The sequence below is a fragment of the Chelonia mydas genome, chromosome 23 (assembly GCF_015237465.2).
Source record: "Chelonia mydas isolate rCheMyd1 chromosome 23, rCheMyd1.pri.v2, whole genome shotgun sequence".
Taxonomy (NCBI): Eukaryota; Metazoa; Chordata; order Testudines; family Cheloniidae; genus Chelonia; species Chelonia mydas.
Window position 1 is genome coordinate 9,009,109 of NC_051263.2, and position 24,087 is coordinate 9,033,195.

A 24,087-nucleotide genomic window follows, 5' to 3' on the forward strand; every position below is an offset into this window, starting at 1 on the left:
AAGGGGAAAAATCCCTTGTGTGATAGTCTCTTAGATGATATCAAAGATAATTGTTCTTTTTGGGAAAAAGAGAAAAGACGGGCTGGAGCTGTTGTTGTTAAGGTCTATTCCTGTTTCCTAGAAGACAAGACAAACACTGCTAGAAAAACACAGGCCCCTTTAAGACCTGGCAAACTTGTACCAGCATCAGGCTGTTTAGGGCCGAGCCTTTAGTTGCCTGTCTGATCACAGGCTTACAGCGGTGTTTACAAAATATACAGTCTTCGCCTGCTAAACCAGACTCTTACTAAATAGAAGGCAATGGGAGAGGGATAGGAAAGAGAAGAAATAAGGCAGAGAAGGACAAAGGTGCACAAGGAGGTGCGGGACAACAATCTCGTATCCCAGATAATTTTCAGGATTTAGCCGGTGGAGGTGGCGCTGTCATCTGGGTCCCTCTCTTTGGCCTGGCCTGGCCTGGTCTGGACTTCTCTTGGGATTAGAATGCCCAAGGCTTAGCGGTGGTATGGTGGATACCAGTGTTTCAGAAGATGGTGGGGGTAGCAGCCATCACTCCTCCTTGTTTTAGTCACCCAGCATTGTTCTTGTTGGTTTTTTCCCCCCCTAAAATCTTTCCTTTTGAGGATCTCAAGACGGAGTGATGGAAGGAGTAGCACACTCCTTCTTCATTATTTTGTTCATCAGTTAGGCTTAGTTTTTGACACACCAGTTTGGGGTTATTGATTTCCGGTCCCACACTTTTTTGTTTACCGGGCATGATGTCCATCTCACATACTTGAGTTATATCAGGAGGCCTTTCTATTTAGACTCATTTTGTTTTTCTGTCTCCGTTTGGCACCTTTTCCCATTGACAGTTATTGTTATAGATTATTGTGACATTTGATGAAGTTTTATCCACTTTCCCACGGTTAGGCTTATACCTGGGGTAGGCCTACTAGGCTCCGATTGTCACTACACGCTGGCTCTGGCTAAGAGCGTGTACCATGCAGCAGAGCCAGTGCACAGATGTCACGGGACTGAACTGCGTTGGGTCTAGACTGAGTGCCCCAGCACCTCTGGCTTCTTCTTCATAGCAGTTTGTCTCTGGCAGGTCTGTCATTTGTACCCAGTTGAGGTGCTAAATGACCTTGGTTTGTCTGTTGCTCTCTTGCTGCAGGATGCCCTGGCAAGGCGATACGAACAACATGATCGACCGGTTTGATGTGCGAGCTCACCTGGACTACATTCCCATGTACACCCCACCACTGCTCAACCCAATGTAAGCCATTTCCATGGAGTGCTGCTTGGGAGCAATGCTCCAGAAGCCCCCAACCTCGTCCTTTCTAGCAGGGCATAGAGTGCTGGGTGATCAGTGCAGACCAGGGGGACTCGGGAGCATTCCTTGTTGTTGCTGTTGGTATCCCTTAGGACATAGGGTTGGTAAATGTAACGTGACCCCTGACTTTCCAGGCTGTCCAACACTGGTGGTGATGGGGCGCTGCAGCGGGTTCTCCAAGTGTGGATCTGCTTAACATAGCCCTGAAAGGACCCTGTGGCACTGGGATTCCATGTTTCTGATTGGTTCTGGGTTGAATGTGCTTGGCTTCCAAGTAAAAAGGCTGTTTCCTCCTTCCTCCCCCTCTGCCGGTTCTGCAGACCTGACCCAGGCTTGGAGTCATACCAGGGTCTCTTTTCACATTTCATTGCTATAATGTTCTGCCAAACAAATAAGGGGCCCAGGGCAGCTCCATGGGCTTGCCCAGGTGTGGCTGATGGGAACAAAGCAAGCAGGGCTGCTGTGGTTGAAGTCTTTGCTCTATTGGCTCTGCAGCCCTAAGAAAAGCCAAAATCATTGATGTGGGGGAGGCCATCGGTTCACATATGGAGCAGAGCTAAGTAGAAAGATCCATTTACAGAGTCCATTTTGGAACAGAACGTCACTAAATGGGGTTTTCCCTTGAACAACTGATCTCTGGTACTTCTAGCTCTGACTCCAGCATTAAAGGGGGCTGGGATCTCCCTTAGTTTAAAAATTTGGTAAGAATTGCCAAGGCAGTTGACTCTGGAGTCTGCCAGATGAAAGGAGCAGGCTCTGTCCCTGCACGACTCTGCCCATGTGGCTCCCTGCTTCCCATCCTGGTGTAGAGAGAGCTGCATTGGGTGGACTGGGCTGGAGGTGGGTTTATTTGGGAAATGGTCAGTAAACTTCTAGATGGGTTCCCTTCCTGCCCATCCCCTCCATCTGCTGCTCCTCCCATCCAGACTCTGTAAAGTCTCTACTGAGTCCTGCAGAAACAGCTTCAATAACTAAATTTCACCAGCCAGCTCTCCCCTCTCAGAGCTCGTCTTCTCTGAACTTAATGTTTCTAAGACAAACCAGCTGTAAGTGGGGATGACCGTGCATATCTCCCAAGCACCCCAGATTTCCCAGAATTCTAGGCATGTTGTCCCCTGTGAAACTTTAGGCCAGCTGGGTTTCAGGGGAGGGAGAGTCGCACCAGGTTGGTAAAGGAGAGCTAGCTTCAGCCTTGCCTATGGAGGCTCCCGTGCAGCGTCCTGCTGAGCTCTGTTAATAGCCCATGGAAGTCATTGATGCACGGGGACGGCCACCAAGGGGTTAATGTCGCACTGTTTGAACAGTGGAGTTAGCAGAATGCAGCCGCAATTGCTTTAGGGTCCAATTTCCATGAGTGCTTTGCTGGGATGTGACATGGGAGTCTGAATCTCACAGGAAGTCACTTGTGGAAATGGGCCATGGGCTGCTAAGTCACTGAGGTGCTTCTGAGCTGGTCACCTTTAGTTCTGTCCTGTCTGCCCAGTAGTCTCCTGGTGCCAGTGTGTGTTCTTGCTTCTCAGCTCTCCTGAGCAGGAGTCAGATGAGAGGAAGTGTAACTACGAGCGCTACAGGGGTCTGGTGCAGAACGACTTCGCTGGCAGTAAGTGTCTGTTGGAGACCACTGTCCTCTGGGGCACGGAGACATCCTTGGGGGCGATGCTGTGAGGAGAAACTGGCTCTGGTGAGAGGTATCAGCTGGCAACAGCAGGGCATGGTTCCTGACACCACTCTGTGAACTTCTGCTCTGCTGTGCTCTGCCAGGAGCCCCTCTGGGAAGGAGGAAGGGACCCTCCCTCCCCCTCATGGCCCATTCGACTCTTGGGTTCTCTGCCAAGAATAACACTGAGAGGGCAGTTAGTGCACATTTGGTAACTTGCACATGTCACCCAGCCCTTCACCTAGGAGTCCTCAAGCAGACTTCTGCTGGTAACAGCTTTCAGCCCGCTCCCGGGCAAGGCTGCATTCCAACCAATGACTTCTAGGATTCAGGATCAGCAATCCATCCCCATTCCCCTACGCTCTCCCGGCTCTTGAGGCAGGGATCCTGCTCTGCTCATGTGGTTTGATGATACATACAGGAGAGGCTCCCTCTTACTGTGTCACCTCGAATGAGCCCTGTCGCTCAGCTGTAATCAAGGCCTGTTGGCATCGGTGTTTGCCCTCAAGCTGGCATGTAACTCCCTTGTCTGTCTGTCTCTCTGTCTGAAGTCTCGGAGGAGCAGTGTCTCTATCAAATCTATATTGATGAGCTCTATGGGGGACTCCAGAAGCCCAATGAGGATGAGAAGAAGAAGTGAGTATGGGAGAAAAGAGGGTCGGTGCTGGTCCCCAGTGGCGTGTGTGCTGAGCTGCCCCTCTAGGCATGCTTTGGAGGGGACAGAGGTGAATGTATTTGTGCCCCAGGTTGGATCAGAATGAACAACCATTGCCCTCTGAGCCCCATCTCCCCGGGCCTGCAGGGCATCAGTCCTTACTCTCTGCCCTGCCTCAGAATTAGGCTTTCCAGATAGTGTGGGAGTGGCTGATACCTGATGCTACAGAGGAAGTCCTTCCCTCTTCTTCCTGAATAATAAAGCTGCTGGACAGGAGTAGCACTGGGGACAATGCCTTCCTGACCCTGCGGTGCTCAGCTCGTCCTGAAGCCTGAGACTGGGTTATTTCTGCCTTGGTGCCAGTATTCCAACCAGTCAGACTGCATGCGTAGCACTGCCTAGCGATTGGGAGAGATGGAATATAAAGAAAGGGAGCCCTTTTTCCTTGTACCTCCTCGCCTGGTGCCTCAGCACGGCTTCAGAGGAGGGCAAGGTGATGCGCTTATGTGTCTGGGGCTGGGGGGAGGCCTTTGGTCCCCTGGGCTCTTTCTGTAGTGGTTCTCCATTAACTATGCTTTGGGTTTTCAAACGTAACTGAGGCAACGTAGGGGTCAACAAAACAGCCCTTAGAGAGCAGGGAAAGCTGGTGCTGCAAGACTCCAGGGACCTCGGGTGGGTGCCCTGTGCCCTTGCCCCAGCAGTACACGTTCACAGACAGTGTTTGTGCCCAGGCTTGCGGAGAAGAAGGCATCGATTGGCTACACATACGAGGACAGCACTGTGGCCGAGCTCGAGAACTCCTTGGAGAAGCGGGGAGACGAAGAGGACTCTGAGGAGGACAGCAACACGGATGAGGACGAAGTCATTCCGGATATTGGTGTGTCTTGCTTGCCCAGGCAGTCCTGCCTCGGGATATTGCCTGTCCAGGCTGTGCTTGGGTAGCCTTTCTCCCCACCCCGCACGCACAGACTGGCTTTCCCAGGCCTTGTGCTTACGAGTTCATCCTTCAAGTGCCAACTCCCCAGTGTGTTGGGCACGTGCCTGTTTTACGTGGTGCCAGTGTGTATCTCTAGGGGAGGGGTGTGGGGGAGCAGTGCGTTGCAGTGCAGTTGTTGTGGGGAGTCCTGGCTAACGTGGGAAACCCTGGCCAACCCTTCCCAGCCCCCTCCTCCCTTCATGCACCGGTGGGTGCTTGCAGGGGCCTTGGGTGCTGGCTGGGGTTGTGTTCTCTTCCCCCACCATCCCCCACTGCAGACCTGTCCCCTGCTGCTGCCTTAGGGCTAGTAAAGAGCTCCTGGGGAATGGGAGTCTGGTGGCTGACCTCAGAGCCCTGGGTTGGGCGGGAGCTGCTGTCCCTGCTTCCCCAGCTGAGCTCAGGTAAAGCTGCTGCCATGTGTTCCAGTGGGGAGGGTGGAGGGTGGTCCCCAGCTCTATCCCCTCAATCCTGTGAGCAGTGGGTGGAGGACTATGTGGGGGTGGAGGGGGCATGTTCACTGAGCTCAGCACCAGAAGCAGGCCTCCTGAGAGGCCCAAGAAAGTCCTGTGGCCCCCACATTTCAAACCTCAGCTGCACTATGGTGCAGCAGATTCTCCAGCAACACCCCGGGTGGCCCCGGGGCAGCTGGAGAGCAGCCCAGCTCAGCTGTCTGCCCCGAACGCTGCTGAGGCACGCTGACACCGGTACTCTGCTTGCAGATGTGGAAGTTGACGTGGATGAGTTAAATCAGGAGCAGGTGGCTGACCTGAATAAACAGGCGACCACGTACGGGATGGCTGAGGGGGACTTCGTCAGGTACGGCCCACGTGTGAGTCAGGGCTCAGAGCCGAGCTCCAGGCGCACCACCAGGTGCTCTGGGGGGTTGGATTGCCATAGTCACGAGCCACATAGGGGAGCTATAGCTACTGAGGGATGTAGGGGGCAGATGTACCCACTGTGGCTTGGTGTGGGGGCTCCCGTGGCAGCAGGCCCTTGGCAGTCCTGGCTTATGGGAAGCTGCTGCTGCCCCTCTGCCCACATGCATGGAGAAGGTTGCTTTGGGGCAGATGTGTACAGCTGTCTGGATGCTGCAGGTGTTGGTGAGAGGCTGGTGCAGCCTCAGGGCAGCCCCATGTGTTTGGCTGGCTGCCTGCTGCATCACCTACCATACATGTGAAGTGCCAGCCCTTGGTGGGGAGGAGCGTCCAGCTCTGGCATCAGCACTGCTCCCGTCGAGGGGCAAAGCATCTGACCCAGGTGGCAGGAGAGCCAGGGAGAGGTGCAGGGTTAAATGCAGCTCCTCTCTTCACTGATGCACCTGGGGGAGCAGTGGCTACTTAGTTAATTTTAGTGTAAGACCCTTTGGATGGCACCTGTCCTGCTTTCCAGGGGCAGCCCAGACGCTGCTGCTGCATGGACCGCTCCAACTTGGAGCTTCCTCCCGTGTGCCAGTAACACCCTGGTACCAGTTTTAGACCCAGCCCCAGCTTAGCCCCTTGACTCTTCCGTTGAAGGCCTAAGTGCTCTGGTAGCAGCCCCTGTGCTAGAGGCAGATGCTGGGGCTGTGTCAGGGTGGAGGCAGAGCAGAGGCTCTTGCTTGCCAGCGCTTGGTGTGGTAGTGAAGTCCCTTTGTCACAGCGCACCCATGCCCCTGAGCTGTGTACCTCCATCCAGGGGCTGAGCAGGGCAGGCTCTGGGAGCAGCCACACTTAGCCAGCTTTCTTTCCTTTTCCGGAAGGATGCTGCGGAAGGACAAAGAGGAGGCAGAAGCCATTAAACACGCCAAAGCCCTTGAGGAGGAGAAAGCCATGTACTCGGTAAGGCGCAGCCCTGGGGACGGCTGTCCCAGCCAGGCCTCTTCCCAGCCCTGCTCTGATCTGCCTGTATTTCCCAAGCCTGACGAAGCCGCTTTCCCCGTGGGTCAGCGGTGCCCTCTGGAGAGCTCTTCTGCTTTCCAGCTAGGCCCTGCTTCCAGAGGGTTAGCAGTGGGATGCAGAGGAGGTTTTAAAAGACCTGGCCATGTTAGCCAGGACTCCCCACAGCTGGCCTGCACCCAGACTGGGGCAGCTCAGCCCAGAGGAGCTGGATGGGACAGACTGTCATTTCCCACCTCCTAGTACTGGGGTAGAGCAATGGAAGTGCTGAGCCATGGGCTGGGCGTTCCTGGTAGGCTTTCCTCCACCGCTCAGTGCTGGGCCTTTCTCATCTAGGGCCGTCGCTCTCGCAGACAGAGGAGGGAGTTTAGAGAGAAGCGCTTAAAAGGAAGAAAAATCAGCCCTCCCAGGTAAGGCAGTGACGATGCAACGTCCCCCTGCAGCAAGCTAGTCAGCCAGAGGGGCTGGCGAGCAACAGGGTGCTGGGGTGGGGCCTCTGGCACTAGCTGTCCTGGGCGCAAGGGCCTGGGCTGGGTTCTCGTCTCCCGTGTCTGGCCCCTGCTGCAGTGTCAGGGCAGCTCCCCCAGCCCTGAACACAGCAACTCCTTCTGGAATCGTGGTTATTTCAAACAACTGGCTCTGAAAAGGCTCTGTCCACATGGGTTCTGCTAGTGCAAACTCGCCAAGGGGCTGGGCAGTGTGATGCTTTCTTTGGCCAGGGGTCTGTGTGTAAGGTAGGGAATCTTCTGCTCTCACATAAACTTATAAGACAGTGATCTGGTAAATTCATTAGCTCTGTCCCTCAAGGTCTCAGGGCGGCTCGCTTAGCTCCAGATGTTCCATGTGCTTCCGTCTCTGCCTCTCCTTGTCTGGACTCCTCTCCTCTGAACCCCTTTAGCAGGGAGGCTGGTGTCACCATTCGTTCGTGGGTCACAACTGAGAATACCAAATGCAGGACAAACTGCTGAGAAATAGGGCAGACGCATCCAAAACTGGTGGTTATTCTCCTATAAGATATACCAAACCAGCAACAAAAGTAAACTTGTTTCACCACACTGGCTAACAAGAAGTCAGAAAAGCAGTCTCCTTAGGCATTCCAGTCCTTGTATCACAACCAAAAACACTAAAGTTAATGAGTAGTTATTTAAAATCAATTCCATCAAACAAAGGGTTCTTTACCCAATAGTCACGCTGTTGCCAGTCCTTTAGTATCTAAAATCTAAAGGTTTATTTATAAAAAAAAAAAAAGGAAGGTGAGAGTTAAAATTGGTTAAAGGAATGAAATACAGTAATTGCCAAGTTCTTGGATCAGGCTTGTAGCAGGCCTGCCCTGCTCAGCCCCTGGATGGAATAAACTGCTGGCTTAAGTCAAGTCTCTGATTGCTTCCAAATCATTGGAAGGTCCTCTATCCCTTGGTTAGAATGCTCCCATTAGTATAAGTTCATAGTCCAGAGGTTTGAGCAGGAAAGAGGCAAAATGGAGATATTTCTAGGGCCGTTTATAGCTTCATAGAATATCAGGGTTGGAAGGGACCTCAGGAGGTCATCTAGTCCAACCCCCTGCTCAAAGCAGGACTGATCCCCGACTAAATCATCCCAGCCAGGGCTTTGTCAAGCCTGACCTTAAAAACTTCTAGGGAAGGAGATTCCACCACCTCCCTAGGTAACACATTCCAGTGTTTCACCACCCTCCTAGTGAAAAAGTTTTTCCTAATATCCAACCTAAACCTCCCCCACTGCAACTTGAGACCATTACTCCTTGTTCTGTCATCTGCTACCACTGAGAACAGTCTAGAGCCATCCTCTTTGGAACCCCCTTTCAGGTAGTTGAAAGCAGCTATCAAATCCCCCCTCATTCTTCTCTTCTGAAGACTAAACATCCCCAGTTCCCTCAGCCTCTCTTCATAAGTCATGTGTTCCAGTCCCCTAATCATTTTTGTTGCCCTCCGCTGGACTCTTTCCAATGTTTCCACATCCTTCTTGTAGTGTGGGGCCCAAAACTGGACACAGTACTCCAGATGAGGCCTCACCAATGTCGAATAGAGGGGAACGATCACGTCCCTCGATCTGCTGGCAATGCCCCTACTTATACATCCCAAAATGCCATTGGCCGCCTTGGCAACAAGGGCACACTGTTGATTCATATCCAACTTCTCATCCACTGTAACCCCTAGGTCCTTTTCTTCAGAACTGCCAAGTGAAGGAAAACCCATTGTTCTCACTGGAAGATTACAGGGAACAAGATGGTGTTTGGAGTCACGTGGGCAAGTCACGTATCCATGCATGCTTCGCTTAGTCATAGTAGAGGCCATCACACGAAAGTCCATTAAGTGTAGCTAGGCGTCTTCCATTGTGAGTTAAGTGTTCTTTGATGGGCCATTCAACTTGAATAGTTCCTTCACAATGTGCTAGCTAAACACCTTGTGAGTGTTTCCATATGAGCAAACATTTGAAATACAGGTACATAGTTAATACTCATAGCTTCAGATACAAAAATGATACATGCATACAAATAGCCTAATCATACTCAGCAAATCATAACTTTTCTGTTGACACCTTACTTTGACACACTTTGTGTAAGATCTGTTGCAATTGTGTAACAGTGGTAGCAACAATGATCTACGTGGTCATATTTTAATCAGCCAACGTCACGCCTCCAACACAAAATTGATGCAGGAAGGGGTGTCCCAGACACTGCTGAATGCATCATAGGGGCTTCCCATTCTTGGTTCTATATTACTACAGCTTCTGACCCAGTCTTAAAAGTATCAGTGTATAACAGAAATGGTTCATCAAAATCATGTTTGGCTTAAACAGGCTTTTTCTTTGTAAGGTTCATTATGGAAGTAACAATATTATTGAATTCTTTTACAAACCAAGGTAAAACTTGGTTAGATCAATAGTGGATTGGATGTGCTCTTGCAGCATAATTTCTGCCGGTCTCATATGATCTTGCCATGAGCTAATGAAAATAGTTAATTTATCCATGCAAGCTCTGGCAAATGTTTGGAACGCAATTAATATCAAGTCAATGTAGATATTAATGTTCTCCGTAGTATAGGAATCTTGGCATTTACCCATGAAAGCAATAGGGTGGTATGCCTTAGTTTCCCTTTTCATACACACATTAGGTCTATAATGCCTTCTCTGATGTGAAAAGTTTTAAGACTGGTTACAGGCACTGGCTGTGAAATATCAGTATCACAAGGCCTTTTAACATAAAGTGTGTTGTCATGTAAAGAAACAGTAACCCATAAAGGCTTCTAGAACATAGTGAGTTCTTATGCACCACTCCCAAGGGTTTTTCCAAAAGATCATGCACACTACATTTTTACAGTTTTTGGTATCCGCAACAAACTAGTCGCAAGAGTTAACATTAGCAATAATATTAACATCAAATCTGTCCCATGTGTACATTTACAAGCATTTTTGTCATGCCATGCCTCTGGCTCAATACTGTTGAGGTTTTGGCATTTTAGGGCTAACCTGTGGTTTCCATTAGCAACATGAAGTTTTTCCCTTCCTCCCTGTCCTGAAGGGTCAAAATCTGAGCTATTTTGTGTAACAGAATCCATTGGCTGGCTAGGTGTGTCCTTTTTTCCTAACAGTTTTGGTATGGGTAAGTCTTTTCTTCCCCGTCAGTCAGGTAATCTGCATCAACACAGACACTAGTTTACTAGTTTTCAGATTCTTAAGTATTACCAATTCCAAGGCTGGACTCTGTCTTAAAGAGATACCATCCATTTTCACTAGCATGTTAGACTCAAGGTTCTTTTGTCCTTTAATTACCAACCTCTGCTTCCACATGGAATCAGATGTCAAGTCCACTAAGAGACTACAAGTCATATCCAAAGTATCTAGGGGTGAAAGTTTGCCTGCCATCCCCTGTATTCTCAAGAGATGACTGCACAGCTGTCCTGCTCTGTAGATTCAGCTACTCGGTCCTCCCTCTGAACCTAAGACCCAGACTGTTCACTCACAGAATCAGTATGGAGACATTCATGTTCCAACAAGCTGGTCAAGCACAGCCACTTGGTCGTCGTCATAGGGCTGTTCCAATTCCCTGACAATTTTCATTCCATCTGATGCCTTCTCTAAGTTATTCACACTGGGTCTTTCTAAAGCAAAGTCAGCGGATCCATTTTCAACAGAAAAATTCTGGCTGTTAGGAACTGAAATAAATCTCTCAATCAACTGTTGCCTTCTACAGACAGAAATTCATCCTGATCTACATCAGTTAATTCACTTCCACACCCCTCAGTTACAGCAAACTGCTTGAAAAAACTACCATGAGGATTTTTCTCCTTAGGAGCGTCTTTAAGCAACAATTCACGTTTATCTTGCTCCACAGAAGCATTGCTCTGCAGAGCCACCACCACCTCCTTCTGAGTTTCACTTACACTCAGAATCGCCGCTGGCCCATTAGGAGGATTTTTACACAACCCTCTTTTAGGCAAGCTGCTAGACTCCATAGTTAGAGGCTTTCTCTTTCCCTTTGCTGCTTTCCTCACCGGCAACATGGCTCTACACACAGTAACTTAGTTACAAGTTTCCACACTGTCGGTGGGTAACACAGTTAAATCACTTTCATGCTCTCCTTGTGCCCTGGCTATGATATCAACCTGATTAAAGAGAGTTGTCATATCTTTACCCAGCAACACACTAGCAACAGGCAAAAGAGAAGCACCAGCATCACCTGGTCCCTGGGACTAACTGGATGCGACCTAGTTACAACGTCATTCTCCCTAGCAGACACAAACTTAGGAACATTTCCCTCCTGGGCTTTAGTTAAATCCAGAACCAATTCTGATGCAACTGATAAATTTTCAACCATCATAGGCTGACAGGCTTCTTTTGTCTGCGTCACAAAGAGCTAGAGCAGCAATTCTCAACCTCCGAGGACGCATGCGGCCCAATTAGCACACAGCTGTGGCCCCTCTCAGCTGTGTGCTAAAGGCCGGCCCGCATGCCAGGGGTCTGTGATGTTCCCAGCTGCCTAGCGCGGAGGGGTCCGGCCGGGCTGCCCTGTGGGTCCAGGGCTCGCAGCCCCACCCCTCGCGAGCCCCGAGGCTGCCGCTGCCCTGCCACCCGGCCCCTGCAGCCCAGGTAACGCATTGTGGGCCACCACTGGTACCTCTGTGTTCTCACCTCCATGTAGAGCCAGTACAGGCCGCGTGCACCAGGGTTACCTTCCCTCTCTAGGAGAAGCCTCTGCTCCATTCAGAGGCCTTTGGCTCCCTCACTAACCCTCCTGCTTGTACCGGCAGATGAGGTCTGGGGGGGCTGCGACCCTGGTGGGGTGGGTTAAACCCAAGAGGAGTAGCTCTGCCCTGCTTCCTGCACTGAGTGGGGCACTAGGGAGGGTGAGCAGCGTGGCTGTGCTGCCAGCTGGTCACTCCGCAGGGCGCCTGGCTGCTGGCCACATGGCAGGCTGTGCTCCTTGGATCTCTCTTTGGCCATTGCCACAGGCTCTCCCTAACGTGTTTTCTCTTTGCAGCTATGCGAGGAGAGACAGCCCCACATACGATCCCTACAAACGGTGAGTGCCTGTAGCTGCTGGGCATGGCAGGAGTGGTTTGCTGTGCCTCTGCCCGTCCTGGGGGAGAGGCCACTGCAGCGACAGCCTCTGAGGGGGATTCTTGTAGTTGACAGACTCTGGCTGTTTCTGAGGGGCCCTTGGGCTGGGGAAAGGTCACCCCCTGCTGGAGCAGATGCTATGGTACGTGCTGGGTCTGCTGCAGCCCTTGGGAGGTCCAGCAGGGGTCCAGAAGCTGCATCCACCCCAGTGTGCTGCCCCCCTGGGGGAGCTCTTGGCGAATTCCACCTCCCGCAGTGAAGCAGCCCTCCTGTTCTCACTTTGTTCCCAGGTCGCCTTCAGAATCCAGCTCCGAATCCCGCTCACGCTCTCGCTCGCCTTCCCCGGGCCAAGAAGAGAAGATCACGTTCATCACCAGTTTCGGGGGCAGTGACGAGGAAGCAGCTGCTGCTCAAGCCGGAGGAGTCCCCGGGAAAGCCGTCTCCCTTGGCAAGCCGCGCTCCACCCAAGTGCATCAGGGCAGCGCTGCAGCAGGTCATAGCGCCTCCTCCCGGTCGGTAACTCCCCCGTCTGGCTCGCTTTCCCAAACCTTAACACCAGAGACTCAGCAGGGGCTAACGGCCCATCTACGCGATCGGCCTGCACCCTCTGTGCCCCCAATGGGCACCAAGCCAAGCTGCCCCTGCTTGGAGACCCTGTCCAGTGGGAGCTCTTGGCATCCAGTCCTTTCCAGCTGCCATTTCGTTCTCAGCCCTGCCCACAGGCTGGCCAAGCGCTGTGTGGGGTGGCCAGTTGGGGGCACTCTCCAGGAGACTGAGCAAGAGGCCTGTTTGGGTAGACAGTGCCTGGAAGGCCCTGAATAGCCCGATTTTCAACCTATGAGGGGAACTCCGGGGGGCAGCTTGTTCTGGGGCCCAGGGAAGGGACCTGGCACGTCAGTGAGGGAGAGAGATTCTATGACATGGGGGATCTGGCAGCTGGAAAGGGGCAGCTCTTCTACTTGCCCACAATATCCCTTCCTCTCCTCTCCTCTCCTCACCTGACCTATACCCTCCACCCCCGAATTGCTGTACTTCCCCTCCCCTCCTGTGCCCAGGCACTTCCTGGCCCTGTTCTCAGCGTGCTGGCCTGTCCCAACTCCCTCTCCAGACGAGCAGGGCATTTGAGTGCAGGCTGAGAGCTCACAGGGCTGTAAAGTGCCTCGTATGCACTGTATAGACCAAGCTAGTGCCTGGCCTTGGGGCTGTGGCTGCATCATTGCCATTGTGTGTCTGTGGCTAACTAGCTTGAGCCAGAGCCTCCACCTGCACCCCGTTGGCCAAGGCTGTGTAGGGAGACAGAGCTGCAGACATTCTGCAGAGCCCTTGGCTGGTGCCCTCAGGTGGAGCTGCATGTCCTGGCGTTTTGGGCTGGCACGTGGCACTGGCACTGCCTAACGTTACTGCCCTTCTCAGTGCCCCCCTGCAGCATTGCCAGGAGCCAGAATCCTGGTTGGCCCCGGTAGCTCTGCCCCATGAGGGAGTCGTCACACGTTTGAGCCTTCTCATGGCCCACGTTGCAGGAGGTGAAGGTCCACTCCCCCAGCCCTCAGGACATGCTGGGGGCATGGGGGGCTGCAAAGCCGCTTCTCTGTCTTAGGCAGTGAGGCCATGGGGGGGGCTGTGAGAAGAGCCCAGCATTCCCGACGGTCTTTCTCAGAACCCCTTCCCTCCTAACTCGCTGTGCCAGCCAGAGCTGAGCCCGGTGTGGAGCCTGTACCTTGCTGGAGGCCTCGTTGAAGGACCCAGGCATGGGCATGGTCTCAGCCCTTAATGGGGAGGGGAGTGATAAGACTTCAGGCTTTTCCCCAGCATTGTGGTAGGATGGTGTAACCAAACCTGCATTGAGCCTGTACCATCGCAATTGGGTTTCCCCTGCCTGCTCTGGGACCATGGAAGTCACTGCAAGCCCTGTCCTCTGTAGAGTCTTCTGGGGCAGACGGGCAAGACCAGAATGGACTTTCTAGCCTAACGAGCCTTCACGCCTCTGGCTGCACAAAGGCCTGAGCCCCAGTGTTCTCCCTGCAGCCTTCCTTTGTGGGCCCCCAGGGGGAATGGATGGTGGAGGATTCTGGTAGCGGAAGGATAGACATGAGTTACTGAGCCCCTAGCCCCTCCTGTTGGGGGGGCTCCCCCTGTCAGTGAGCCATGGACACCCCCAGATGCTCTCATACTGTGCACGAGTGAATTGGGCAGCAGGCAGTTGCATTGCAGCCACTGATGTGTAAGCCCTGCCCCTGGGGACTGGAGTGGAACTGCTAGCCACAGGGGGGTGATGGTGCAGAGTGTGAGGGACTGGGCCACAGGGTCCTCTCCGCAGCTGAAGCACAGGGACGCTGCTGGGGGAGCAGGGGCCACTGAACATGCTGTCGAGTTATTTGGGGGCACTGCTGTCCTTTCCTTAGCCCTCCCCTGGGCCAGCGTGCAGGGATCCTGGCGGCAGTGAGGGGGAGGTTGTCTGATGCCTTCATGTGGCCCCACAGTCCACTTGCCGTTGTCTCCTGGCTCTGAAGAGCTGCTGTATTGAGATTGTCTCGGAGCTGGACTGGGGGAAGAGCTGGTAACAACCGTCACAACGTGCCTGTTCCTCCTTCATGCCGAGCCCCGCTTCTTGGCTGGCTGTGCTAGCTGGGGGCAGAGGCCAGCGGCTGAGTCTGCCCAGTGCTACTTAAGAGGAGGGCAGGGATCTTGGCGCGCCATGATGCTCCAGTTCTTCGGCATCCCCTGTGTCACATCTCTGCCCTCTGCGTGAATGGCTTGCGTTGTCTCTGATCCTCTATAGGAGACGCTCCTCCTCCTCCTCCTCTTCCCCGTCCTCCTCGTCCTCTTCGAGCTCCCGCTCCAGCTCCCGCTCTCACCGAGCCAGTGGGCACCACCACCGGTCCAGCCGGTACCGCCGCTCCCACAGCCGACGGTATTCCCGCTCCCGTAGCAGGAGCCGGCGCTACTCCGGAGGGGGCTCGCGGGATGGCCGCCGCCGCTCCAGATCACACTCGCCTGATCGGGGCCGCCGGTACAGCTCCCGTCGCAGGTCCAGGTGAGTCCCGCCCGGAGCTGTGCAGTGAGCCGAGTGGGGGGTTGCAGGAATTTCCAGGCATGGCCTGTTCACCCTGCAATGGGACCATGTGCTGCTGTGGCCTGCAGGAAGGCGCCTCTGGAGGCAGAGATATTGACAGGGCTGGGTGGGGCATGAGATGGCAGCTTTACACCCTGGGTTCCTCCTCCCTTCTCTGTCCCTCGAGGAACCGCTCCAGCCCTGGCCGGAGGCCACTGACCCTCTGGATGGGGCTATGGTGGACAACAGCACTTCCCGCAGTTATCTGCAGCTGTGGGATTGGCAACCTTAATGCCATGCTACTGCCCCACTTCCAGGGCATGTGCGGTGGGGGAGGGAGGCTGGCGTGCACTGTGGCGTAGGGAAGGCTTGGAAGCCTGCGGTCCTTGACTTTGGTCCTTGGCACTCTTAGGAGCCATTCCCGGTCTGGGGAGCGCTATCGCCGGAGCGGCCGAGCGGGGAGACACTGGAGTAGCAGTCGGAGCAGCAGGAGTCCCAGTGATTCACGAAGCCGCAGCAGATCAGCTTCTCCAGCAAGAGAGAAACTGCTGAGGCCTGCAGCTTCCCCAGCCGTGGGGGAGAAACTGAAAAAGTGAGTGAGTGGAGCTGGGCCCGTTCAGGGAAGGCCACCCCTGTTCTAGTTCTTCCCCTGGCCTCCCTTCTGCATGCTGTGTTTGGCCTTGAGCCCTGCAGCAGAAGGGGCTTCTTCTGCCCCCGCCCTGGGGAGCGCTGGCACCCGGGAGTGTGGGTACAGGAAGGAGACTAATGCCGAGCTCTACGTGAGCTGCCTGGTCTGCCCATGTCTGAGGGGGGAGGTTAGTGCTGGGCCTCTCACTCTCCCAGACAAGGACGTGGCGTCCCATCTGCTCCACAATGCTTCTGATCACAGCTCTTTTCCCCCTCTAGGGCTGACACTGCTGGTGGTAAAGAGACAGGAGCTGCCAAAGTCAGTAAGAATTTAACCTCACCTGTTTAATTCACATCACTGCAGAACAAACTAAGGGACCCTGTAGTTCACGGGAGTGAGGAGATGCAGGGACTTGTCTGAATGAAGGGCTCCTTGACTGCGTTTGAAACCCAAGTCCCCTGTCCCTGGGCTGGAAATCCTGAGCCCTCTCCTCAAGGTGCAGGCCCGTCAAGCCCAGTAGCTCCTTAGAACTGAGAATGGATGGCAGCCAGCGTAGGCAAGTGCCAGCAACCCTGCCTCCGGGCGAGGGGGTTAACGGAGCAGTCTCAGCTCTGAGTGACATGTGGGGATGGGTTTCGGGTCACTGTCCCTTTCGCTGAATTTCTGGGAACAGAAGACACCTTCCCTTCTACTGGCTCCACAAAGACCCCGGTCTGCTGGGTAGTAGTCAGTCCATAGCATGGGGGGGTGGGGCTGGCAGGTACGGGGGCTAACCCAGATCCCCCCCCTTCAGTGACCCCTGTAAGCGGATGAACCTATGTCCTCTATTGCACTGACTAAGCTAGAATGCAAGAGTGCCAAGTTCTGGGATTATTGCCGTCCCTGGAAACCAGCCTGGTGCGTCAGTCCCCCTGGCAGCTTAACACCCACTCCTCCCTTGCCAGCTGCGCTCTCCAGACCCTGTCGGGCTGGGGCTGGGGCTGCTCTGCAGCGAGTGCCTCGTGACTGTGTCCCACTGGCTGCCTCTGTGCGGTGCACACAGTAGTAAACAAAGCGCTGCCAGTAGGAGCTGTCAGAGGCTCGTTGACAGGGGAAGGTGCTTTGAACTGCCAAGGGGGCTGGGGCCAGGACACATCCTCCCGTCCCAGCTGTTTGGTTCCTGGAACAAACCTCCTGGTGCTTTCGGACTCCGGGCCTCGCAACTGTGGGATCTCGGCATCGTTCTGGGGCCTGCTGCCCGTTCCTGTGTGGCAGGTTGGAGCACCTTGACCTAGGTTAGGTCTCCTGATCTAAAGCATGGCCCTCCCAGCCTGCATGGCCCTGACTCCAGATGGAGCCCCTAGGAAGGAGTTCCAGACATGGAGGGAGAGGTGCTGGATTAGAAGCAGGGGGCCTTGCTGTACTCTGCAAAGGCCATTTCATGGCCAAGTCAGCTGGCAATGCAGAGAGGCACTCTGTGTTCTGTTGACCCTTGTGTCCTTGAGATCCCAAATAGGAAGGGAAAGCACGTCACTGCATTCCTACCTGGGATCCAGGCACGCACTGGCTCTCCAGGAATGGGCAGCAGGGTTTTGTCTTCCCTTCATATGTCTGGGAAGGAGTGGCACCCAATGAACTCCTGGTGGTCTAGATCCCAAGACGGCCCCTAGGGAAGCAAGGTGCCTGTGTGGGGGTGTGCAGTGGGATCCTCTGCAGAGCAAGAGAGGGAGTGCCCTTGGAGTTACCCTGGCCTCCCTCTGCCTGCCGCTCTGCAGGTCATCTCCAAGCCACCACCACCATCATGGGGAGCCTTTGTGTGACCCTTAGGGCGCAGGCTGTCAGATGGGTGCTGTCTATCAGAAAGGAGCGAGGGAGGGGTGTATATAGGCCAGCCACCTTCTTGGTATGATTTGAATGTGGGGAGCTGGTTCTAGCCCCAAGGCAATTGTTAAATATGTTTTCTTGTCTGCTTAATACGCTGGGCTAATCGATCAAATTTGCTAAAGCACTGGGGAAATGTCAATCAACATGACTGACGGCCAACAGCAGCAATCCACACGCTCAGTCTTGGTGGACTAACTTCTTGCATTCAGAGAATAAGACTTGGGGACGAGCTTCTGCATTTCCACCAGTGGGCAATGGAGGTGAAGCCCTGGCCAGCCTGGCCCTCCATGAATGGAGCTGGGCTAGGGTGGCCAGGGCTCCCCAGCACTGCAGGTGTTAGGCACATTCTTCCTTGGCTAGAATCCCTGCGAGAGATCAGTGCTGTCCCCAGAGACGTGGCGCTGCTACATGGGTTCTCTCTGATCCTATCTGTGCTAACTCGTGGGGCCAATGGTCAGGAGAGCGCTAGGCTAAGCATAGCAGTAACGTAGCAGGAGTCTAGTATCAGCTGCCCCATTGTGGGTTGATCCGGCTTGCCATGGGAGCGCTTCCATGGCCCTACCCTGAAGGACTGCAGTGGTCCCATGCCGCTGGCAGATTCGGGGGGTCAAAGCCTGGGCACACTCTTGTGGCAGTGGCATCCTGAGTACTGGTCTGTAACCTGTAACTTAAGGCACGTTAAAGCTGCCCAGGTCACATTTCCGTGTGGGGTCGGAGGGTGTTAAATCAGAGGAGTGCTCCAGGGGTTGGTTTTCTTTGCTCCAGGGAGCCCAAACTGTGGCCCTAAGGCTGCTAGCTGGCCACGAGCTCCAGGGTTTCCCTTAGCTGGTACTGAAAGCTGCACACTCTAGCAAGCCCCTGGAGTATTGCTCGTGCTGGTCTCCTCCTGGCTGCATGAACGGACGTGGCTGCCTGGGCTGAGTTCCTCCAGTCCTCAAGCCCTTCCTGTGGCTGTTGGAGGAGCAGCAGCCTCTGCCCAGCTCCCCACCCCATCTACGCTAGAACCAACTGGAGAGTGGCCCTTGGCCCCTACTTTGGGTGCCCCTGCCTGCCTGTGAGTGGGTCCCTGCTGGCCTCAGTTGAGTTGCGTATTCTCACCAGTGAAGCCTCTTGTTTCTGGATGCCTGTCCACAGGGCAGCTCCCCAGAGCTGAGAGGCCCAGCTTGAAACACACGGCCTGAGAGTGCCCCCAGAAAAAGGCAGGAAAGTACATTGTCCTCCCCCTCGCCCACCTTGGAGTGATGTAAATGTGGTGTCCAGTTAGGCCAGAGACCCGGGCACCATTGCAGGCAGCTCCTAACAGAGCCCTCTTCAGTATGCTGCTGCAGCCAGGAAAGCAAACCAGGGGCTAGGGTGCAAAGGATCGGATAGAGATTAACAGGGGTGCAGACTGGTCACCCTATCTCACACAGGATACCCTAGAACAGGAGGTTCAGAGGAGGGGGCGGGGACTTGATCACAGTCTACAAGTACTTATGTGGGGAACAAATATTTAATCACTGGCTCTTCCATCTAGCAACAAAAGGTCTAACACGGTCCGATGGCTGACAGTTGAAGCTAGACAAATTCAGACGGGAACAGTGAGAGTCATTATCCACTGGAACAACTTACCAGTGATCATGGTGGATTCTCCGTCACTGGCAATTTTAAAATCAAGATTGGATGGTTTTCCAAAAGCTCTGCTCTAGGAATTATTTTTGGGCCGTCCCCTGGCCTGGGTTATACCCAATGCTCCCTTCTGGCCTTGGAATCTACAAATCTGTAACAATGGTCAAAGACCTAGAAAAACTCTTGGCTGGAGAGAGTGAAAAGATTTGGCTTTATTCCCTTAGAGTATGTCTACACTGCAATTGGAAGTGGGATTGCAGCATGTGTAGATATACCTGAGGTAGATTTGATCTAGCTACCTTGGACCCTCGGAGCAGCTGGCCTATGCCTCCACCCCTTCTGCTGTGACTTCAATTCTATTGTTACTCAAGCTAGCTTTGATCAAGTTCAACCAAAGCTAGCTCGAGTATGTCTACAAATTCACCTCCTGGCTCTAGAGGAGGTGAATAAGAGGCGACAGGAGAAAGTCTATGAATTATTGACTGGTCAAGAAGGGAGACTGGGAGCTTCTCCCTGCCTCACAGCATTAGAAGGGGACATTCCATGAAATTAGAAGGTGAAAATTCAAAACTGATGAAGACATCCTTTTGAATAAAATATGAGAGACAGTCTGTGGAACTCATTGACACAGGATATTGCTGAGGCCAAAAACTTGGCAAGATGCAATAAGGGACTGGCCATTTCTGTGGCTGACAAGAATATCCCGAGTTACTCTAGTCAACACAACACAGAACACTGGAGCGGGGGGGGGAAATCTCCTTCTTCAGGGCCTAACCCAATCTCTAGGTGTCAAGGATCTGGATGAGACCTGCCGGGGCAGGTTGCTCCCCCATCTGTCTGCTGCAGGGTTTCTGTCTCTTCCTCTGAGGCATCTGGTGTAGGAGATGCCCTCCTCGGCAAGAGTGCCTCTGGATCTGATCCTGTCTGGCAGTGCCGATGTCCCTGTGCCTTCCCTTAACATGTCTCTGTTTAATTTTCCTCGTAGCCAAAGCTGACTCCACAGGAGAAGCTGAAGTTGCGAATGCAGAAGGCTCTCAACAGGCAGTGTAAGCAAGACCAGTTTCATTATGCAATTCACTTGCCACTCTGGCCTGGCCTTGTGGCAGCTGCTTAAAATCTCTCTCTCTGTCTCTCTCTCAGTTAAAGCTGACAAAAAGGCAGCACAAGAGAAGATGATGCAACAGGAACATGAAAGGCAGGTATGTGACCCAGCTGCACCCTGACATGGGTCTGCCTCTGCTTCTAATCACTGGGCTGCGCCACTACTCCCATTTCACACCCCTGGGTGGAGTGTCTGGCCATTTGGAACGGCCTCTGCCTGGTTAGGAGCACTCATGGATGTGTTACCTGAGAGCAGAGCTAGCATCCACAGCGGTGATGGTCCAAGGACTCAGTAGGCAGGGGTGGGGAGTGAAGTTGGGGGAGCACTGCTGTGCTGAGGGGAGTGTGTGTGTTTGGGGGTTCACACTGAGCTTGGCTGATCCGTGCCTCTCTCTTTCAGGAGCGAGAAGACGAGCTGCGAGCCATGGCCCGGAAGATCCGAATGAAGTAAACTCTCTTGCTTCCCCTGTTGTTCTCTGGGCGTGTTCTCTGCAGGTTGTGCGCTAAGCCCTCTTGTTTCTCTGCAGGGAGAGAGAGCGGCGAGAAAAGGAGCGGGAAGAATGGGAAAGGCAGTACAGCAGGCAGAGCCGCTCCCCGTCCCCGCGATACAGTGAGTACCTGCTGCTTGGCACCGCCCGGGCAAGTGACTCCTGTGCTGTCAGAGTAGGGCAGGCACAGACTGGGGGGCAGGGAGTGTGATGGGTTCGGTCACAGAGACCCCCCCCTTGGGACTGTCACCTGATGTGCTGAAATTACCTCTCAGCCCGTTTTCCCTGCCAGCTTGGGACTCCAGAACCCTGCCTTGTTGAGCCAGACACGCTAGCCTCCTGCAACACAGACCCAGGGTCTGAACCATGCCCCCAAAGCAGCAGACTTAACTGAAAACTGCTTGGCAAATACTCCTGTCTCCAGCATCCAGACACCCAGCTCCCAATGGGATCCAAACCCCAAATAAATCCATTTTACTCTGTATAAAGCTTATACAGAGTAAATTCATAAATTGTCTGCCCTCTATATCACTGATAGAGATGCACAGCTGTTTGCGCCCCCAGGTATTAATCACTTACTCTGGTTTATTAATAAAAGTGATTTTATTAAGTATAAAAAGTAGGATTCAAGTGGTTTCAAGTAATAACAGACAGAACAAAGTAGGTCACGAAGCAAAATAAAGCAAAAACACGCAAGTCTAAGCCTAATACATTAAGAAACTGATTACAGGTAAAATCTCACCCTCAGAGATGTTTCAATAAGCTTTTTTCACAGACTAGACTCCTTCCTAGTCTGGGTGCAATCCTTTCCCCTGATAGAGTCCTTGCTAGTTCCAGCAGCCATCTCAGGTGATAACTAGGGGTTTTCTCATGACTGGGACCTCCTTTGTCCTGCTCCACCCCCTTTTATAGCTTTGTCTCTCTGGATCCCCACCCCCCTTCTTTAAATGGAAAAGTACCAGATTTAAGATGAATTTTAGTATCATGTGACATGGTCGCATGTCCTGTGAGACCCCAGCCACCATTCTTCCTGGGCTGGCCCACTCTTACACAGGAAGGTTTGCAAGTAAACAGAGCCATTTACAGTTCATGGATTCTGAAGCACCCTTAATGGCTTCCACTTAATATATTTACATCAGTAATACAAGTTTATATCTTCTTCTCCTCACTCCAGACATAGAAATAACACATGCAAACAAATAAGATGACCACACTCAGTAGATCATAAGCTCTGTAATGATACCTTACAAGAGACTTTTTGCATAAAGCATATTCCAGTTACATCATATTCACATTCATAAGCATATTTTCATAAAGCATGTGGAGTCCAGTGTTACAGGGAGCAGGTGCTGTTTGGGAGCTAGCTGTCTGCAGAACTGGAGAGAGAGCTGCTCCTTGCTCCAGCATTCACTGTGATGGTGCTGCAGTGGCCGTGGGCTAGGTTGGGGGGGTGACTCAGTGCTGCATGAGTCCAGCAGATGTCACTCTTCATCCTCAGCATGTGCTCTGGACACTGGCTGGGTTCCCAGAGATTAGGGCCTAAATCTTCAGAAGTGGCCAGTGATTTTGAGGCCAGTGGGAGACCCCTACTCCCAGTACCCTCGAGGTCAGACTCTTGCAGTCCCTTAGAGCAGCCTCTTCAGGGGTCCAGGTGCCTGTGTGAGGGGGAAGTGTGGTGTGCGGTGTTCTAGGGGAACAGGGCCATTTGGGTAGCTTCCAGCCTCACTAATGGCTCATGCCCCTGGAGGGCCAGCACCCGAGTGGGAGCCTGCTGTACCCAGGACTTCCCTTTTCGCCAGGGGTTAAGAACATAAGAACGGCCATACTGGGTCAGACCAAAGGTCCATCTATCCCAGTATCCTATCGGACAATGGCCAATGCCAGGTGCCTCAGAGGGTAGAGCTAAATCAAGATTAATAAGAATAAAAAATATTGATTGTATGTGCAAGTTTAAAAGTGTAATTAGCTTGTTCTGTTTCCATCTGGCTAGTAGGACTGTGAGAGTCAGGTTACCCTCCCCAGCTTTCAGGGTCAGGCCTGTACCATTCAGTACGTCCTTTCCCCAGAGCAGTTGGCTGATCTCCCTATCAGCCAGCTGCTTCCTGGTTCATCTCCAGTTGCTGAACTGGATGGCTCATGCTTGACTCCGCAGTTTGCTAAGTGTTCAGAGAATTTCAGAGCTTACATAGCAGTTTTTCTACTAAGATGTGTCACTCTCAAAATGCTCCTCTGTTCGGAGAGAGACGAGTCCAGGGCGTCGTCAACATCCGTTCTGAAGTCACGTGGGAGCTTCTGGGAATCCCACCCTTAGATGCCTAAATGTGGGCTGAAGGGCCACACTTTAGGCTTCTACTTCTGAAAATATTGGCCTGTGTATTTAAAAAAAGTTCTCCAGGCTGTGTTGCTCATATCAGTTCCAATTAGGTGTGTGCGTGCTGCGTGCACGGCAGCTGGAAGATTTTTCCCCTAGTGGTATCGGTCGGGTTGGCCTGGGCGCCCCCTGGGGTTGCACCTTCGTGGCGCTCAATACAGGGCCATGCTGACCCACCATCCCTTAAGTTTCTTCTTACCGCCAGTGACGGTTAGCCGGAACGTCTTTAGCTCTTGTTTCGGCAATCGTCTCCACTCTTGCAGTGTCTTTTTATAAATTGTGTATATAGTTATCGTAGTTGTTGTGGTAAGTTAAATAGGTAGTTTCTTCGCTAAGTTTCATTTTGGGGGTACGCCTTCCCCCCAACGCTCTCCCGGCACTGAGGCATGCCTCGGTCCCCGGGTTTTAAAGCCTGCAAGGACTGTGGCAAGTCTATGCCCAGGAGCAACCCGCACAGTTTGTGTCTGAAGTGTTTGGGGAGAGCCATCAGAACCCTCAAAGACTGGGATCAGTGTCTCAAGATCCTCCTGATGGAGGCTGCACTCCACCCTCAGTTGGACCCCGGCTTGGCAGAGCCAATCCCGAGCACCTCCTCGTCAGAGCGGAGTGCGCTGGCACGCAAGCCGGTGCCGAGGAAGGGCTCTTTGAGAGACCCTCTGCACCACCATGGCTCCGCCCACAAGGCCTCGGCACAGGCCACAGGGAGGCACCAATCTCAGTCTCCGGTGCCCCAAAAGAAGAGGAGGCTGGAGAGGAGCAGCTCTCCTCCAGCTAAACCCAAGGAGCGGTTGGGTGTGAGACCCGTGTCAGGCCATGCCACCTCAGGCCCACCGCCAACCATTGCCATGCTGACTCCTCCCTCATGGGGATCCACTCGAGTCCGGACCCTCATCGCTCACCGGCCCGCCACAGCCGAGAGCGG

The 24,087-nt window shown here is 53.3% G+C and overlaps 1 protein-coding gene across 5 annotated transcripts in view; it reads left to right on the forward strand.

Annotated features, from left to right (window-relative positions):
* Positions 1–24,087, forward strand: part of LOC102941358 (CLK4 associating serine/arginine rich protein) — a 41,258-nt gene that overhangs the window by 10,894 nt on the left and 6,277 nt on the right. For 4 of the 5 annotated variants that reach the window (XM_037884324.1, XM_037884326.2, XM_037884325.2 and 1 more), the window contains 16 exons: positions 1,157–1,258; positions 2,836–2,915; positions 3,524–3,608; positions 4,359–4,504; positions 5,323–5,419; positions 6,342–6,420; positions 6,814–6,887; positions 11,975–12,016; positions 12,345–12,566; positions 14,834–15,088; positions 15,519–15,698; positions 16,013–16,052; positions 20,191–20,251; positions 20,346–20,404; positions 20,707–20,753; positions 20,834–20,916. In XM_037884324.1, coding sequence (XP_037740252.1) covers positions 1,157–1,258; positions 2,836–2,915; positions 3,524–3,608; positions 4,359–4,504; positions 5,323–5,419; positions 6,342–6,420; positions 6,814–6,887; positions 11,975–12,016; positions 12,345–12,566; positions 14,834–15,088; positions 15,519–15,698; positions 16,013–16,052; positions 20,191–20,251; positions 20,346–20,404; positions 20,707–20,753; positions 20,834–20,916 — 1,652 coding nt within the window. Of the gene's footprint in view, positions 1–1,156; positions 1,259–2,835; positions 2,916–3,523; positions 3,609–4,358; positions 4,505–5,322; positions 5,420–6,341; positions 6,421–6,813; positions 6,888–11,974; positions 12,017–12,344; positions 12,567–14,833; positions 15,089–15,518; positions 15,699–16,012; positions 16,057–20,190; positions 20,252–20,345; positions 20,405–20,706; positions 20,754–20,833; positions 20,917–24,087 lie in introns of those variants that run through there. The other variant, XR_006287177.1, reaches the window with a different exon arrangement.